The 20644-nt window shown below is 33.1% G+C and overlaps 1 protein-coding gene across 1 annotated transcript in view; it reads right to left on the reverse strand.

Annotated features, from left to right (window-relative positions):
* The window catches only part of LOC126823361 (beta-adrenergic receptor kinase 2), a 98964-nt gene that overhangs the window by 66842 nt on the left and 11478 nt on the right, over positions 1-20644 (reverse strand). The window contains exon 3 of the mRNA XM_056101823.1: positions 8545-8618. Within this exon, the coding sequence (XP_055957798.1) occupies positions 8545-8618 (74 nt within the window). The remainder of the gene's footprint in view (positions 1-8544; positions 8619-20644) is intronic.

Raw genomic sequence — 20644 nt, forward strand, 5'->3', positions numbered from 1 at the left:
CAACCGTTCTGAAAACAATAGCACTGTTAACTTTGCGTGGTGTAAACGATATATGTTTTTAGCATTTGTTTTTATCTGGGTGGTATGTATGGGGAACCGAAATTAATGTTTCTGTGAAGAGTTCCAAACCAGCAATGTTTGCGAGAATAGTTATTGTATACCAATATAAAAGGTGCAAATTTTCAAAAAAGTAACTTGAAGCGTAAATGCAGTTTCTGATTATGTATTAGATGTATTTAATGAGAGAAAAAGTTCCTTTAAGTATATAGAGCAAACACCAAAATGTAAAGGAACAGACTATTTCCGAAAGTTTCAGCTCAAAATTTGAAGTACATACACTTCCAAAATCATCTATTCACCAAATATCAGTTTCTTTTTCTTTATCAATGGTACTTTTGAATTGACATAATGGCCAAAAGTGCCATGAAGCAACAAGTGGTTCTGGGGGCCACAAAGGCAAACAATGCTGTAGCCTGGAGGTTTTAACAAATAACATATCTTATAGCATTGTATTCCTAGAAGAATATATATCAAAAGTCAGCTACTTAATGTTTGAAAATTATAAGTTTTTAATAAACTGGTTTGGTGAAAGACTAATATAATAGGCAATACATCAAACCTAGCTAACAAATACTATTAAGGCAGTTAAAAATTCTGGGATAATCTTTGAGCATCATATACATGTTTAGCTTAAGAGTCCTAGAGTGGCTAGAGATGAGAAATAAGAAGTATACTGGGTTCAGTAACATAATTATATCCCAAGGCCATTGTGTATAACAGACTTAGCGTAGCTGATGAAATAAAGTAAAAAGCTAATAATATGATTAGCATGAAGCACGAGTACTGTAAGAGCTTGCAGAAATTGAGTTCAATAGAATGTCAGGTCCAATTGGTCTACATATTACACCAAAGCTATGCACGATTTACGCAACACTGTTTTTACTCTGTAACCCAGACAGTTCCATTAAAAAAGCAGAATTCCTTATTATTTGGTCACAAACCTTTACACTGTACATTCTCAGTGTAAACAAGTATATAGTATTAAGCTAATAATATTTGTCAATGGCTGTATGAATACATACACACCATGTTCGTGGTAATTATAGTGTTCTGACTTCTGACTGGCATAAAAAGGAAAACCATGTGTTTATTCATCAATCATTTATATGTCACAATGTCAGAATCCTATTGTTTATTTGAACACACATAATTGAACTATGCTAGATTAAACATAGACTGGGGCTTGTCAGGTCCACTAATATGCCCCAAAACAACATACTAAATTGTAGAGTGGTCAGACAAAATTGTGGTTCTGATGCCAGACAAAGGTGACCACAATATACATCCACAAAGAAAGGGGAGAAAATGGAACCATTTATTATTTTCCTGACAGTTTACAGGCTGATTGACTTTTCCTATCAGAAATCTGTTCATTGGCTATACTGTCACAGGTCGACCAGTCACTCCTATACAAAACCTAATAATGTTGCCGGTAAATACATGTTTAAATAGCTCCATCATCACAAGTTAATGGAGGGGAAAGCGTGAGGAATATTCCGCTAGCAAGATCATATTGATGATTAAATACCAGCCATAGAGCAAACAGCCCAGGACAAGCTTCTGGCACACATGCATATAAAATTCACATTAGTTGAGCTAAAATCAGACACTGATGAGAAAAGTTAGCTAGTAATTGACTTACAAATTGTGGATATAGTCAGTTTCTAACCTCCGGATAAGAACAGATGAAATAAGAGGACAGTAATGGAAGAGCATTTACAAGACATGGGACAATATAGACATAAATTAAACCAAATGGGTTTTATGACAGGTCTATATCTTGTGGGTTTTTGTCCCTTGAATTAGATGCTTCTGAATGATGATGATGAGGTACTTGTATGGGGTTTAATTTTATTAATTCTCTAGCATGTGGGGGTTAACAAGGTTAGGAGGGTAACACTGCTCCTTTTCCTTGTATTTATGATCATGAGATCAACTTTCAATGATGACTGAACATAATTCTGCATCCAACCCTGCATTTTACTAAATGTACAATGTACTAATAGTCTTTCAGAATACAAACAATTTGATATTAATATGATGGGTAAAAACTGTAGAACATTTGTTACATTTGTATCTGAGGGTCATTTGCATTTGTGAGAAAATATCAAATTTTTTAGTTTTATCGCATTAAAGTGTACTCAAACCATTATTTTACATCTAATTATGAAAACAAAATCCAAATATCCACAGTAGATAATCTCCTGGGTTAGACTGAAAAAAAAAAGGCCCATCAATGGATTTTAGGGAAGGTTACAGATGTCTTCTGTCGAGGACATATAGATTGTTGACAATTTTCAATTCCTCGTATTTTTGTAAATACTGAACAGAATTGAATCATTTTTCTACTGATTTTAGAGATTTAGCTTGCACAATTTTGTAGCACGCAATTGATTCCGCAATCCTTCAAATGACATTCACATGTTTTGTGAAGTGAACCAATTAGGCATTTACCATATTTAACCCAATTTCTTTCCTCATATTTAGAAATGATGCATTGGGGCATCAGATTCTTTTGTCTAAAATTCACATATCACCATGCCAAAGTTATTAAAACACATGTGTATGCCTTTAACTCCAGTGTTGCAGTTTTTGTGTTGTGCAGAATCATATCTATTAATTAGATAGGATTAATTCTAGTGTTGCATGCAGTCAGCAGACTTTAATATATAATAATAATTACTGCTACAGCCAGATGATGTAAACATAACATCACAATCCAAACATTACTTCATGTAGCATATTTTAGAGATAAAAATTTGGAAATCTTATAATTTTTAAATTTTCACAAGATTTACAGTGTTCTTTTTTGAATGTTAACATCCGAAAAAAAAAAGAATTGCCACAACCACAAAATCATGATTATCTTGTTTCCAATTTAAGTTTTTATAAAACATTCCCTTTTTTGAGCAAACCCCATATTCTACAAGAATTTTACAAATGACGAAAAACAATATTTATTCAGTTAACAATCTTACCCACCCTAACTTCCAAAAATTTCTGATAACATCACTGATGAAATGCAAGCTAGCCCTGTTCATGTTAACTTAATGAATGAAATATTTATATAAGAGTAGTTTGATTGAGTAAATCTGTTTAAATCATGAGATTTACAAGCTGTTGTAACAAAGATATCACATTCTTTAACTTTAATACACACAGATAAATAAACATCTACAGTCACGATATATTTCTTAATATACACATTGTTAAAATACAATCCCACATTATTATAACTAAACCTCCCACTAGACTAGCTTGTTTATAAATGTTATCCGATTCTTGTAAAAAAAAACTGTATCTAGGTTAACAAATTTCCAAGATGGCATCCTTGCTAGGCATTTTTCAAAGCTAACCCACTTTAGAAAGCACAGTGATCGAATTGTGATTGAAACAAATTCAAAAAATAAAATAAAAAAACCTGTCCTGAATTTGACATAATCTCAACTAATAGATGTTTAAACCAAACTTATAACTTGTCAGAATAGTGCGTAAGAAGTAAACTTTAGATATATTTTTTCTTATATTTGGCATATTTTCGAATTTAGTCTATAGAAGATTTTCATTTTTTCACTTCTGAACAGCCTTTGGTATGTGTTCAATGAAAATACAAACAATATGCTAGGGACATTTTTTTTTACCCTTAACGCGACTTATTCAGAGGTGTGTGCAAGAATGGTCAGCTCTTTATCTAAATCTTACATAATGTATCTTTAAGGATAGTCTCTAGTGGAAAGACTAAGCATACTCTGCTTTGGCATGACATGATACTAATTGTAGCTTACGGTATATGCTGGGAAGCCTAGACAAGAGATGTCTTCAATGACAAACCTGTTTGTGAACAAATGTTATTAAGCACTATGATTTTTATCCTAGTGTGATTATATCAGATGATGTGAAAAGACTTAATTAAGTTTATTTCCAATAGCTTGGTCTTAATGTTAGATTCATTTCTTCCTAATGATCTTGAGAGGTTGTTTTAGTCATGTAAGGAAACTTATGAAACATGTAATATTGATGATAAAAACAGAATCAATAGGCCAATAGACAGCATGATAGTAAATTAACATGGCTTCCAGAAAATAACAAAACTATTACCACGACAACCAATTTCTATCATCTTTGTAAGCAAGTTATATAAAATATATATATATATATATATATATAAATGTATAATGTATATCTTTACTCGATCTAAAATTTTATAATGAGTTTCTTGATTGGTGGTTCCAATAATGGCATCCACATTATCGACCAATCAATTACCCTGTATCTTTTATCAATAGGATATTGAAGCAGGACATCTGCTTGGAGGTAAATACTGTAGAATGATAATCTATGAAAGATACGAGCATTCTACTAAATACCTCACAGTTAATAACCTTGCTCGACACAACATCTTTATTGATGATATTGCTATACCATATTGAGATGTTCCAGATGAAGGTTAAATGCCATCAAAGAAAAGCTAAAGAAGCTTTGGCTTCACAATAAGGAAGTCTTAGGAAAGTTTAAGCTAAGCCTAAAAGCAGGCTATATAGAATCTATGCAGCAAAGTATAAGGCAAGGCCATTTTACAACATAGTAATTAGTATTCTGAAAAACAGCAAGTAAGCTTAAGGAACTCTTTGTCCAAAATGTGTTCAACATAATTCAAGCCTTCCTTTTATTAAAAAAATTTTTTTTTATATTCCTTGCAGTTATTTCACATTAAATAATGTTTAGTTGTAAAAATCCAAAATTATTGGCATTGGTGCCTCCAGGATTTCTGAAAGCGTTAGCTGGTAGTTGTGGGATACAATTACAAAATTACTTATATGTACATTACAGAAATTAAAATTTGTTCAATAAGCTGTAGCATAAGAAGTTATAACTATAACATACATAGAATCTACAGAGATATTTCCTTAACACATCTATTTTAGGTTGGATTTAAACTGCAAATAGACTGACAAAGAAAACAGAGCCAAAAACTATGTCATACCCAAAATAATATCACTTTGGCATATCTTCTTAGTAAATATTTAATGTAAACTCTGATTCAACAACATATTCTATAGGAAACCATTTAAGGTAGACTGTCACTTGAATAGTAGCTAGTTCTCTTTCATATATTTTCTTAATGACAAAATTTTGTTCTTGAAATTGTTTTTTTACTTTCAGGATTTTTGTTTTGTAAGTACTAGTAAAGACAGGTTTCCAGTTAACAAAACATACATGCCACAGCAGTTATGGTCAAGCAGTTTTTGCTCAAGGGCAGCAAGACATGAAATAATTATACGCTTTTTTCTAGGACTAACATAAATAAATAATACATGTACAGTAGAACTTGTATTAAGCAAGCACCCAAGGGAAATTTAAAAATGCTTGCTTAATGTAGGTGCTCTTTGACTAGAGGTATCTAATATTGCCCCAACCCCTACCACAAAAAATAAAGATATAGATTGCATATATTTTTTTATTCATGTAGTATAACAATAACAATACATCTAGTTGTGAATTCAAAGTAGTTGCGTATACATGTTTGTTTAGTAATACTGGATCTCTGGCCCCCCAATATTTCTTTTACTTTCATCATACCGAATCATAGCATTTCAAAATGCCGTGAATTTGAGTATTTCCCACCCCAACTATTTTAGGGATTACGCGACCACTTAAAAAAATCTCGGTGCTTTTTGTGCTGACATAAATTAATTACGCTTGGGTGCATTGGGAGCGAACATCAATACTTGCATCGATAAATTTGACCGACGCTGAATCTTGCGGCGAACAAAAATTCTTTACTCAAATCTTGAACATAACTTCTGTAAACTTGTCATTTTGTAGCAACCTTCGATACTACTGTCTACCATTGTAATGCATTCGATAATATTTATCCATTTTTGTGAAGAAAATCGATGAATTAATTTTATTTTATCAAAAAAAGCACATGAACAAAAAAACATCGCCGATTTTATCACTGATTTACAGGGGATGTAACTGTATTATAGGGGGCACTATAACGTCTGTTTAATAAAAAAAAAGTGGCAATGGAAAAGAGATACTAGATGATCGTGACAAAACTCGGTACTTTCATTTTATTCAATCAGTATCAAATAATGTGTCGTTACGCGTGAAAACAATGACCAGGTTAGTCGTTTAATAAAACAAAAGATTAATAAACAGATAATCCCGGGTTGATTGTTATTTTTACATTTCTTTTTACCTGATCAGTGGGGGTCCAGTTAATTAACTACTACTCACGGGATTAGCGGGACTGTTAAAGAGAAAGAACGACAAGATGGTATCATTCAACAATGGACGTTGAATGGGCGATGTTTTGTTGAATTTATTAGTAAAATAGTGACCACTGACCGCGTTAGAGGAGTGCCCGTTGAAACAGTAGAGTTTTTACGGGGGGAATTAATCGTGACGCCCGTTGCACGCGTTGAACAGGTGCTTGTTTAGTATAGGTTAAATTACTTAAAAATCGCTCGGGGGGATTTTTTGGTGCTCGGTGAAGCAAGTTTTCGCTGATTAGGAGTGCACGCCGGAGCAAGTTCTACTGTAGATGTAATATCAATACTTAAGCAGATGATAAGCTTTGCTGCCAGCAAAGCTGCATACATTTACACTGTATGATGAACATACGGACAAACCCACATGACAACAACATACAACCACATTTTAATATGTGTGCATAACAACAGCAGTACCATATGAAAAAGAACTTGTATGCTTTTGGTTTCCTTATACCTACTGAAATAGTTCAGTGTGTGAAAAATATATGATTGCACAATCTATTGTATAGACGACCACCACCCACCTAAATACTGTAGTATTACCATAAACTCAGTAATATGTAATATAAATCAATGGCTAAGCTGGAATAAAGTCAAGTTAAATCAAGTGTATGTTGTATATGTCAATATGTAATGATAAAACTGATTAATATACATGAACATATATAGTACATTATAATCTTCTTGTCCAGGTATTCACACAGACCCTTCATTTTACCATCTTATATTTATAAGGTGTGGTCAATAGAGCTAGTCATGATTAACTGGGAGCATGCTACTCTTCCCGTAAGCTCATTACCAAATCAATACCAACTATGGAGGATCAATTGTTGTCTTAGAAACTCTTTGCGGAAACAATGAGAAATAGAAAAACATTTCCAATATTTTCTACTTCCATCATTAGTGACAGTTTTTGTAGTAATAAAAACATTTAGCTGACAAGCGATGACGCAAGCAAATGACGGGCTGTAAAATATAAAGTCAAATTAAAGAAAAATCTTTAAATCTGCGTATTCATTTCTTGATCATTTTAGAAACATCTGTGCTTATCGCAAAGTCCCAGCATAAGTTCTTCTTACAAATGTATTGTTAAAAATTCTAAAAGTAACATTATTCAATTACTGGTTCATTTACATTTTTTATGTTAATTGCCATATTAGTTAATACACAAGTTTTATGTGTTTTTTTATCGATTAGACAAAATTATTTTTAAATCTGTACAGTGCACAATATTACGCAGGTTCCATTTGCACCCTAAGCCCCAATATCTCCACAAAAGATAATAAGGCAGCTTCACTTTGGTATTGATTTGAACGCATTCACTCATCAAAGTATGTTAACTAAAATACAAAGCCCAATCCCTAAAACACATATCAACCTAGACACATATTAGTCTTACCTTTATCATACCACTTGAAGCTGATATCAATATATATTTCTGTGTCCAGTGGATGGAAATAAAATGGGGTTTAACATCCTACTTTACTGCACAAATCGAGCTGCTAAAGAGAGGCACACACACCATGAAGTACGCTATGAAGGAAATTGGCCTGGACAGTGGTGTTCCGCCTATTCTACAAAAAGGGTGTTGGTTACGAACGACAGCGTTTCTGCCTGCTTCATGCATTGGAACTATTAGTTAGTGAACCATTTTCATTTTCACTGACCAATCGTGAATGTAGTATAACTCTGAAACCGGAAGTGGTAGGCCAACGCCACCTAGCCTATGTTACTCCCTGGTCCGAGCTACCCCTATACACCAAATTTCAGCCTAGGGACGGCCCTAGTCTAGCTGCCAACCCTGAACAGACAAACGACAGTCATAAATATTAGTATAGATTTTGTAATGTCTGATGATTTATGCATTCACAAGTTTTGTGTTTATATGATAGACTTGTACAGTCCAAAATTCGAGTGGATTGAATCAGTGCAGTTCAAAGTCAACATTGTACAATTTAAGTTCAATTCAACAACCAATGTGAATTTGTTGTGTACAATTCAATACTTCATTTCATATAATTTGGGTGTTTACCCTTCTCGGGGTGAATTGTTGTGTAAAATTCTTTCGTTCACGTCATAAGGTAGATAGATGTTGGTAATTCAGGGTTCCGTGTGATGTGTTTTAGTGAACCATTGTCTTAAACACAGTATTATACAGTACATCTATATTTTGCCTATTAAATATTTTGATATGTTTTCTTACCTCTTCATAGAATTTGAGCTGAGGAACTTGTTCTTCTAATACAGTATTACAAAAATCCTTAAATAGCAGAAATCCTGAAATCAAAGAAATATATATATATAATATATCTATGTAATATTAGAGTTTAAAATAAAAATCAATTTTAGTCTTGTTAAATACATGCTTAAAAGATAGGTTGCCAGGCAATGAAACATACGCTCATAGCACTAAATCGTTCGAGCGGTCGACAAGGGTTGTCACATATTTATGCTTTTGTAGGTAATTGGGTGCATTTACAAGACAATTTCATACAGATCAGATCACTATTGACACCTGTTTGCCATGTGCTGGCGAGTTAATGGAGGCACAACACACGGTCATCGTGCATGAAAATGGGCTGCATGCAGCCGATATCTAAGTACAAGTTTACAGAAAGCTAATTGGCCATTTGTCCTCGATTTCGCAGGACCTAAGTACGAATGTATCGATCCTGGGCTTGTGTAGTGGCTCTAGGACAACCTGAACGCGGTCTATCATCAACATTGTGTGTTTGTTGGTACTGGTTCCACAGTCTGCTGATCACAGACGGTGACATATTAAGCATGTTGGCTACTGCTCGCTGTGTAGAACCCATTTGAAGCATGCCAATAGCACGTAGACCTTTATCATGTTGAAGACGTGTCATTGCAAATTAAACGTAACACACTAAAGCAAAGATACGCTAAACAGTAAATCTTTTGCAAGAACCGATAGGAAAGCAAACATGGATAGGATAAACCAGTACGTGGCAGTTTTCATCAACCCTTCATTGAAGTATCAAATTTGACAATGAACCCCTCCCACGTGTATGGCGCTATTGTGTGTCGCATGTGCAGCTCAGGGGTTCTGTAGGGGCGATAAGTTCTTCATCTGTGAACATACTCTCAAAGCATGTCAAGTGTCCATGACTATTTATCATATCACAACCTGCATAGATATTTGCATTTCAATATCCCCTACTTTTTTTGAAGAGTAGAAATATTGAAATTAAGAGAGAGACAAATGGGGTTTAATGTCCACTCAACACAACATATGGTTGAATTTTAATTCAAAAATTCAATTGTGCGTCGGGGTCTTTAGCAGTGGAAGGAAACCGGAGGACCCGGAGAAAACCCACAAGGTTGGACAGGCGACCCTTCTCCTTGTCACGTACAACCGGGGAATCGAAACCACGCCAGCGTGCACATGCTAACCATTCGGCCATCCACCCCCCTATTGAAATTAAATAGACTTCTTCATCTCACAATAACATCTATTAATTTTAAAACGATCGGATGATAACTTTTGGCATTATAGCGTTCACAAGAAATTGTGGACGATGGACAAACGAACAGATGGACCGACGGACCGACAGACGACAATATACGCCCACATACAAAGCTCTTTTGATATAAAATATATATAGTAATTCTTCTGCACAAATATAGTTGATAAAACTTCAATTAAGGCAACATTCTCTTACTTGTATTTCTATCATCAACAAATTGCGAAAATATAAGTCACATTCATGTTGATATGGTAATACAAGTACTTTCAGAACCTGAAAGTGTTTTGCACTAGAATTTTATCAAAATATCACTTAATTTGTGGAGTTGAAAAAGTTAAAAGTATATCTGGTTTATAGATAAAGATATTATTCAGCTTGCAATATAACTTATTTTCTTCTTTTAATCATACATTTTAATTAGATTTCAGGTTGTTTTATTATTTTGTGCTCTTGTTACATTCTAATCAAATTTTGCTTTTATCACATAGTTATAGAGATTTACACTGAACAGCAAATTTCTTCATATTCTTAGCTTAGACCTTTGCCCATCATGATTTTCTATGTAGGTCTCAGAATTCAGATTGTTTATGTCACACAGACTAAACTGATATGGAGGTGAACATTTCAAGTAAGACTTTTTTATGCACTATATCAATAAAATAACGTATTGCCAGGAAATGATCTATTTATAACATGAGTTAACGAATCAGACAATATAAAACATGTTGGTATTTTGTGTAAAACACATGTGTATAACACATAAAAAGCTTCCAAACATGAAATAATACAGGAGGGCTTGGCTGGACAGCTCAAAATTAAAGGGCTACTCCAGCTTTGTTACATTTCGCCCAAGAAAAATTGTCCAAACTGCACATCATCTAATTCAATAGCTCACAAGCCATTTGATTAAAATTGTCAACATCAAGCATTTTCTGTCCTCAACTTTTTAATCTTATTAGATCAACTCAAAGTCCAAAATGTAACCAATATCTGAAAGTATCTAATCTGTTAAAAATCTATTATTAATGCCAATACAAAGGGGATGAAGCAATTTTATACAGACCAGTCTAATAGGTTTTTGTTACTCCTCGAAGTCCACATTACTGGAAAATCTATAATTTTTTTGTATGAAATGGAACAAGAATTAAGTTTCAACATTTTTTGATAATCACATCCAGAGTTATGCCCCTTTCTCATGAAATTTGACTGACTGCAATTATTAAGCAATTTTTTTTCAAATTTACAATGGTTTTCTATTCTATTGAAAGGAAGAACCATATTCCAATTATCATCTTATCTCTTTGCAATTTGTGCGAGTTGTTTGCTAATAACTTCTAGTTATTCCACATTTCTACAAAATCATGTTAATTATGATCCCATCTTCTTGGAAATTTGTATAAGTTGCTTAGCTTATTCAAAGAAAGGAGGCTATTTATTTTCAGTGATTTTTTATGATCACCTAGATCGTTCTGCCCTTTCTTATCTTGATTGTTTTGCCCTTTCCTTTAATGTTATGGTCTACATCATTCTGTCTTTCACATTTCTTAGTACACAAGAGGTTACAATAATCCATATACCATTTTGTAATTGATATGGGTTGTATATCCTACAGAATGGTTGATTTTCACGAATTATCAGTAATAATTACTAAAGTTATTGCCCTTTGTTCAAGTTTTGATATATTTTTTGCCCGGGCAGCAGCGCTACGGCCTACTCTTAAATCGAACTGCCAAGGGATCTTTTACGTGCATGCCAATGTGTACACGGGACCTCGGATTTTCTTCCCATCCAAACGACTAGACAGCTGTCCTTGTCAGGCCCTCCGTCCTGCATCACTGGCAAGGGGAAATCACGTCCGAAAATCTGGATGAACCTTCTCGGTCAATGCAGAGATAGCTTAATACCGAAACCTCCATCTGGCTAGACTAATGTGAATAACATTAAGGCTGCCAAAAAAGTATGCTACCATGCCTTTACGTTCAAAGCTATTCTTTGCTTCTACAGACAAGCGGTTGATTTATGGTCCCTGTTACAAAATTTATACAATGGTGTTCCAATCTGCTTTAATCAAATACTGGTGTGATCACAATCTTAATATTATGAAGAAAATCTCAATAATTTTTACATGTTTCTGGAAGATGCATGTCAAGTCCAACAAAAACATCAGGAATATTTGGCAAGATGAATCATCTCATCGTTTTTTATCCTGAATCCAATTATTTATAGATTATCTCAAACATATCTCAATAAGATTATCTACTGAAATGGCTTCTGCTACAGCTTTTTAATATTCATCCATGAAGCACAGGAAGGATTATAGCAGATCTGTAACAAGTGGAAGAAAACACTTATCACTCGCAGTCTGTAGTCTATTAAAGTGTCTTAACATTCACCTATATCACAAGTTTTCAATCTGAGTAAGAGTGCCCCTAGGACTACAAGTGGGGATCATGTTCAAGAAAAGAACTGTTTAATTAATCCGAAATTCCTAACTTATTTCGAGAAATCTGATTACCGATTCCATTTCCATGTTTGCTCATCCTGGTAGTAGTATTGAACTAAAATATTTTCAAGACTACTCATCATTCTTTGAATTCCTGGCATCAAATATAATTCTATCTATATTCAATAGCTCACACATGCCCACATAGTATATACAAAGGTTACAATCCACTAGAAATCATTTGCAGAAACCATAAGAAATGAAAAAATATAATTCTGGTGACTTACGTGCACCCACGTTTGACAACACCTTAAGGTTTATTTCTGTTTGACATTTGAAATTGTTATCATTGTGTGGATATTATGTCTGTTTGGTCTGCCTATTATTTTTTTAACAGTTTTCCCCATGATGTTTATTAACCTACAAAGAAGAAATGTCAGTACATTGACCGCTGTAAAGATTCAATCAAACCATATACCGGTACCTTTAAAGGACAATGTTGGTGTCCATCAATATTACATATGTGATAGACTTGGTTAAAAAAAATTAACATCAGAGATCTTTACTACAATTGATCCACAACAGGAATTAGAAGAATCTGAAAATGATGCAAATAAAGGAAAGTAATTATTGTTACTGACTGAAGTAGAGAGAGATAACAGAAACACAAATGATTATCAACTGATTGATAATCTTGTGAAGACAAAGAGTTGCTGTTAACCCGTTAAGCGTGACGTTTTTAAAACGTTAACTACCCCCTAATTGTGTAATTAATTTGACGAAGAACTATGTACTATATTCTAAGAATAGGTTGGGGAAAATACCTCCAAGGCGTTATATTACACCCTACACACAATGAGTGTCAGTTGTCCAGGACATAATATAACATCCTACACATGCTGCGATCGTGGGAATTGCCCAAGTGACGAACTATGTTCTAAGAATAGGTTGGGGAAAATACCTCCAAGGCAGTGGCAGTTGTCTAGGACATTATATAACGACCTACGCAATTAACGGGTTAAACAAGACTGTAAGAGGATAATTGTTCGAAACCAACAAATTATAAAAAGAATTGACTGTCACAAGATCAGAAAAAACAAGTAAAATAGAAAAAGTCTGTGAAATACCTAGTTTTGATTAATGCTTTATTTGTATTTTAAACATCAGTTACAGTTTATTCCAGTTGCCCAAAATATAAACTGATGTCAAACTAGTAACAATTTTTTAAAAGTTATATACCAACAGGCCTATATCCTCGTTCAAAAGCAAAGTTTTCTATGTCAAAATTACATTTGGAATGTGTTTTAACTGGGTTTTTTCACATAAAATCATATGCATAATATAACTGCGCTCTCACATTATGATCATTAATTGGGTTGCAAAATTCCCGGGAATTTTGGGAATTTTCAATTTGGTGTCATAAACTGAAACCTGTGTCGCTATTAATGAGTTGCAAGTGACAGTAATATTTTAATAACTAAAAGATACAAAACATATTATCTGATATGTCTTATATACTAAAATCAAATAACTAATAATGAGATAGTTCTGTTAAATTGTTCATACACAGTTTACACATTCTATAATTAATGCTCAAAGTTAGGTAACTCTGCCATTTCATCATTATCTTCGAAATCATTATCTACATCATCATCGGTGGATAAAAGTGAGATTTTAGGTTCAGATGAATCTTCATGAATATCTGAAATTTCTGTTTTGGAAGGATCGTTGTCAGCTTCGAAGAGTTTCAAATTAGATCTTATACAGACCAATTTTTCAACACGTTCATTTGTTAATCTGTTTCTAACTTTTGTATGAGTTGTACCAAACAAAGACCAAATGCGTTCTGATGCTGCTGATGAAGTTGATATTGCAAGAATTAATGAAGCTATACTCGGAACAGCTTCTGATGCACACAGTCCCTTCCACCAAGTTGATGCAGAAATATATTTTGATGATGCCCAAATACTTTCTCCTTTCCACAATCCATCTTTTGACCGATATTTAGCCAAACTAGCCATTACTTTGCCATCATTAAGTTTGTAGTGTGATGCAAGGGAACTAATGAATCCATATTCTTTATCAATTTCCATATCACCAAGAGGTAAAGCATTTCGGTTAAAGTTGGGATCTAGCATATAGGCAGCGGCATGAATAAGCTTAAGGCAAAATTGCTTTCTTTTCTGTAAAAATCAAAGTACGGACTTCTCTTCAGCTTTTGTAAGTGGGGATTGCTGAACATTTTCAGTAAGTTTTGTTTCCAATTCATTGAAAATTCTAAACACATCAGATAGAATTGCTTTATCTCCTTCTACTTCAGTTATTGCTTGAGCTATTGGTTCTATCAGCTTTAAAAAGTTTGTTAACATATCGTTATGATAACTTATTAAGTAATATCTTTAGGATATCAGCTTCAATACTGATAGATTCTATTATGGCTAATTCTTGCAGGGATACTTTTCCATCTAAAAGACTTCTATACATTATGACTATTTTTAATAGTTTATATACATGAAAGTAAAAGAGAAAAGGAAATTCCAGTAAATAATTATAATCTTAGTATTTTTCAGTTCTAAAAATAGATTTGAAAATTCCCAACACTGAAAATTCCTAAAAAGTTTCCCATCCTTTGCAACCCTAATCATTAAAATGGTGATTCCCTCATCCTGCCTAGCTAGGGTGACTAGATTTGAATTATTATATGTGGAAATAAAGTAAGAATTAACAAATTTTGGACTAAAACAACATAAAAGATCTCACCTATTTACTTGGAAAGAAAAACAATTCCAAGGGATATGTGGGGTAAATGTATGTATCCCCTATATATACATTATAGGAAGGATATTTAAGTAAAGTATGTGGGAAGATATATTGAGAAACACTCATTTATCATGGTATATGAATGAGCTGATAATGTTCATCACCAGTATATGCTAATGCTACTCAATATTTTATTGCAACCTTAATGTGAACATAGTATTGAATGGCATTTTAACAGTTCATTAACCCAGTGCTTTAGTCATTCTTAGTGCAACATACATACATATGATTATTTTTTTCTCTAGACATGTGTAATGTTAAGGAGAGAATTTTTCCCAGGCAGTCAGATTTTCACCTACTCTTTATCAAATTCTAACTATCACAGGTTATTTTATGTCCATGCCAAAGTATATGATGGACCACGTTTTTTTTTTCAACCCACAAGGCAACACTATATCAGCTGATGACAGTTAAAGATACATTATGGGAGATTAGATAACGAGTTGGCAGTTCTCACTATAATAGTTAAAAACTAGATAATGTAAAGGCAATTTGCTGAAAATTTCAGTCAAATTGATCCACTATGAACCAAGAAATAAGTGATCTAAAGTTCCGCATAGCCTTGGTCATCATTACTGAAGTCGGTGCGACAAAAATCATAGTCTCGATTATCCATTTAATCGTTATATCGAGAAGGAAAGTTATGCAGCAAATCAGATCATAATCCAACAATTATCGCAGGCTAGCGTTGACATCGAAAGTTGATTATGGTCTGGATACGTTAATTAATGTCTAATTGATAGTTTATATAACATTTCAGGCCTAAAGAAAGACCTACAATAGGCAGATTTAGCTCTTGCATAATGTATGTTTAAGTTTGTGTTGGGTTTGAAAAATCCCATGATTCTTCCTGGCTCCTGCGAGGATTAGAATCTGGGACATTTTAGTTGAGAGTCCATTGACCTGACTGTTTTATTACCTCAAATCACCACCATTACTTTTATACCACTATATGCCAGGAAGATGTACATCAGCTCTAGGAGATAACTATTGCATGCAAGTTGAGAGTTCTCAATTTAAACCAGCTTAATTTCTCTAAATAACATCAAAGTATGACAAACACCATTCTTTATGGGCAGACGTTAATGACTAGTTACTTTACATATTGATCTGCCTGGTTAATTGAAGAGACACATACATGCATGTGTATCCATATATAAAATACTTACATGCTCTATGTTCTTATATGATCAGTCATCCTTCAATGAACAAGGCTAGTCAATTTATTGTCCAATTCTCTCATAATAAGCACCCTATTTTTTAAAGTATAATTTGAATAATTTGGGGGTTATTATTTGAATATGGTATGTGTACCACCACAAGTTCAAAGTCTTGATTCAAATCCAATCCCTCATACAGTTATGTTTAATCTATGATGCTGTTCAGATGTAGGCAGGGTGCCCCACACAGTCAAAAGTCCTAATAAAAGTTAAATGCTACACTCTGCTGAACTATAAACATGATACTTTTAAAACCAACTGATTAATAAATCAAGTACTTTTGGTTAAAATTAGCTGACCATCAGTGAGTACTGAGTAGATCATGACCTCAACTAGAGATTATATAGAATTTGGTTTTTCAGAACTTAAAATTTTGGTCCAAAAGAGTACAGAACCAAAATTTTCTGACTGAGTGTAAATCAGATTGTGTGTATAATACAAAAATTTAATTTTATTTATCAGTCCACACCGAGGACGTTTATTATGTATGTGTTTTGTAAGTAAGAAAAAAAACACATATGCCAGTTGCTTCTGTATTGATGTTTACTGAGAGAAAATGGGTGTTCAGTATAAAATAACTGATTTTAGATTTTTGCTGTTCGGATGAATATATGCAAAATGGCTTTTTTGTAATTGTTTTGAACTTGTAGTAAGCTGCCATGAGATAAATTCAGATCTGACAATTGAATTAAATGTAAACTATTTAATCTTGTAGAAAGTAAAATTGCCATGTCAAAAATTCAGATTTGAAAATAGGATGAAATAATGCAAGATAGCCTTTTTGTAAATGGTTTTATCTCGTAGAAAGTACAGTTGTCATGGACGCATAATTATTCAATATTTAGTAATATTACCAAATATCTGTTTTATTATTTTCTCCTTGTGTAAAACTACCTTTAAACTGATATGCAATATATCTTTTATATCATCTGGCAGTCTGGTAAACTATTGACTCTTAAATAGTAGGTTTAGGTGAAGTACTCCTATACATATATATATATTGACCTACATTCTATGTTTATATATAGTGTGGTAAATATGTTATTAAGTTGGGTTTATCTATATGTTATAGACCTCCTACTACTGCACACTTTATTTACATAAATACACAGACCCAGGGACCTTTAAAACAAAAGATATTATTTATGGTTCTGACTTAATGTAGAAATAAAATCAGGCTGACTAACAACTACAACTGGATTATAGTTAATACATAATTATGGCTTCACCATAATATACTGTTCAGATGCTTAAGCCATTAGCAGTTAGTAAATTTGTACAGCCAGAAAATATCCCCAACTACAGCTCCCATGACCTCCTCAAATTAGGGGCCCCAACGCTATTCATATGATTCTGGCAGTTTGGGGGGCTCTACGGAATATTAGTTTCGAGTGGTTAAAGAACTAAGATAATCTGGTTTAAAAAGCCCCAGTTCATCTTCATCATCTGAAAGTAATGATGCGACAGAAAACCCAGCTTAAAAGAACCAGTTCACTACTTGTATTCTTATGGAAGAATAATTATTGATTTATTTAGACGACAACGTTTCGAACAGTATGTGTTATAGTTTATTGCTCTATCCAGTTACTAAATGCCTCTAAAAGATTACTTGTATTCCAATTGGCCTGGGTTACAGTATTAAGACTGTTGTGAGCTATGTAAACTGTGATAACATGTAGTATGTTCTCTAATTATGTGCATATTGCTGATATACAGGGAATACATGAAAAAAAAAAAAAATCAAAAATAACATACAGACAAGACTACAATGAAAGATCCCAATCAAAACATATAATAACTTCTGTTCTGCTACAGTTGCTTAAAAATAATTGTCAGAGAGAAACATCACAGCTGAATCCTACATTCCAAATTGGCCCCCAATGATTTAATAATACTTCTGACAGAAAAAACTCCCGAGATCTACACAAAAACACACAAATAAACAAAATGGAAAAACATAAACAGGTTTAGGAAAGGAACTTTCATTTTTGTAAATTAAAGTAATTAGCTGCTTATCAACAACTGTGCTTTTGACTTGATATACTCTACTGGTTGATATTTCCTATAATGACTTTGAGTTCAAAAGTATTTGGGAGATATGCCATAAATACTGTAGTTAATGAATAAACCTGTTATAATGGTATATATGATGTGCAAAAAAACTCAGATAACAACATTCAACTGGCAAACGATAACACACAGACATTAGAAAAATTAAGTTTAGTCTCAAATATTTGTTACATAAAGAAGTTGTCTACTAGTATATATATTTTCAAAAGTTGTTATTACAAACTGAAGAAAATGCATGAAAATGACTCGAGCCAATACCAATTGTGTAAATCAATCAAATTGAAAGTAATATATGATTCCAAAAGCATCCATGAACACTTATGATCCACTTTCTCATTTGATTCCTCAAGATTAAGTATAACAAAACAAAATTTTTTTTTACCTAATCTGGCCAAGAGTTTTTCTTAAAGATACATTCTCACTGAAGAATTTATAGGGTAGTTATTTCCAATTAAAGTTTGGCAAATTTGGTATATTTTGAAAGTAGAGAAGACCAATCTTACTAGAAAAATACTGGATTCCCTCAAAAACATCCATGGTTCAAGCAGTGGGCAAAAATGTCAAGAGTATCACTAACTAGCAGCCCGATGGATTATTGTCTGCTAGCTTGACTTAGGGAGTGGTTGTCATTGTATGGTTAGGTAGTTTTGGGGACATTGAGGGGTTTAAACGTACAACAGAACAGACTCTGCAATTGAATGGCTGAAAAAGAAATTGGCAGAAGATAGTCCATGAATTTACTTAGGCTACAATATATATGGTAAATGGACATTAAGTAATGACAAATGTATCTAGCAAAACATGAATTATTCTAATAAACAATGAGGTTTTGTCAGGTACATCATGCCAATATATTTGGTTGACAATTTTCTGTTGTTTTCTTCCGACTTTTATTTTATTTCGTTTCAAATTCTTTCATATTCTGACATTCCAGTCAACGTACAGCCAAGAAAAAAAAAACCTGTGTTTACAGTTACTTGGTCCCCCAAAAAAGGTTTGGGAAATTTTTATATTTTTAAATTATTTTTTTTTTTTTCGTGGGGTTTATATTATCTATTTCCTAGCATTTTGAGCTTAATAACCGAGTAAGGTTCTTGAAAATAATACCAAAATTCTAATGTTGAAATTTGTCTACAGAAAATCAAGTTACAGGGCCTGGAAAATGAAAGAAAAGTGTTTAGAGTCAGTGATTTTGGATAATAAAAATAGGGTCGGTTGGGTAACTATAATTTTTATTTTGACCTAACTATTCAGAAAGCGGGATTATTATTTTCTTTAAATGGAACTGAATGGAGGTATGACTCCTTGTATAAATGACATTTCAGTGATCAGATGACAACGTGATGACAGCGAAGGTCCCTGTAGTAGTCTCAAATAGAGTCTGACATGTTGTCAGTGGTTCAAAATGGCAATTATCAATATTCAGATGACTGGAAAATAATCTAATCTTTTATGTATTTTTAAATACATATTAAATATATCCCATATAAATGACATTACATATTTTGTCTCGTACATTGTTAATCTAAGGGTTTAATGGTGAGCTATTAACTTAGTTATCATTATAACATTTAAATACAGACTGACATTCAACATAAATGATATTAAGTAATACACTGAATACAAATAAAGTATTTCTATTTGTATGAATTGTGTGGGTTGAATTCTTCACATCCCATTCTCTATAATAACATATCCAGCACATATAATCAATAAATAACCGGGAACAATAGTTTGAGAAACAGATTAAAATTACAGCAACAGTAAAAGTCAATACTAGATACCAGTATCATATAATCTTACTGCAATGGTCCCGTTTCTTTGAACTGCCAAAAAGTGGAAATCGGGAATATAGGGATTGATGATTGAGTTTATTCCCTGCCTATATATTATTTGGCTCTAATGATTTGACTTACTGAAAAAAGGGGAATGTATGTAAAATTGCAAAGATACTAGGTGATGATGTTAAAGAGGTGAATGAGTTCTTTAAATAGTTATTTAAATAGTTGTGAAATATACATCAGAAAATATACTGTTGCATTTTCCCTGATTTTTGGCAATTTAAAGACATGCAAGGGTATTTAATATAATTCATATCGTTCACATTTACCTCAGGAGTCCAAAGTATCTAGGTCCTACTCTTTTAGTGTAAAGACATTTATTCTGGCTTGTTTTAACAAATATTATGATGTATGAATTATTTCTGAAAGAGCACTACATAATCTATACAATGAATACCTAACTCCTACTTACATTGGGGGT

Source organism: Patella vulgata, chromosome 6 (genome assembly GCF_932274485.2).
Source record: "Patella vulgata chromosome 6, xgPatVulg1.2, whole genome shotgun sequence".
Taxonomy (NCBI): Eukaryota; Metazoa; Mollusca; class Gastropoda; family Patellidae; genus Patella; species Patella vulgata.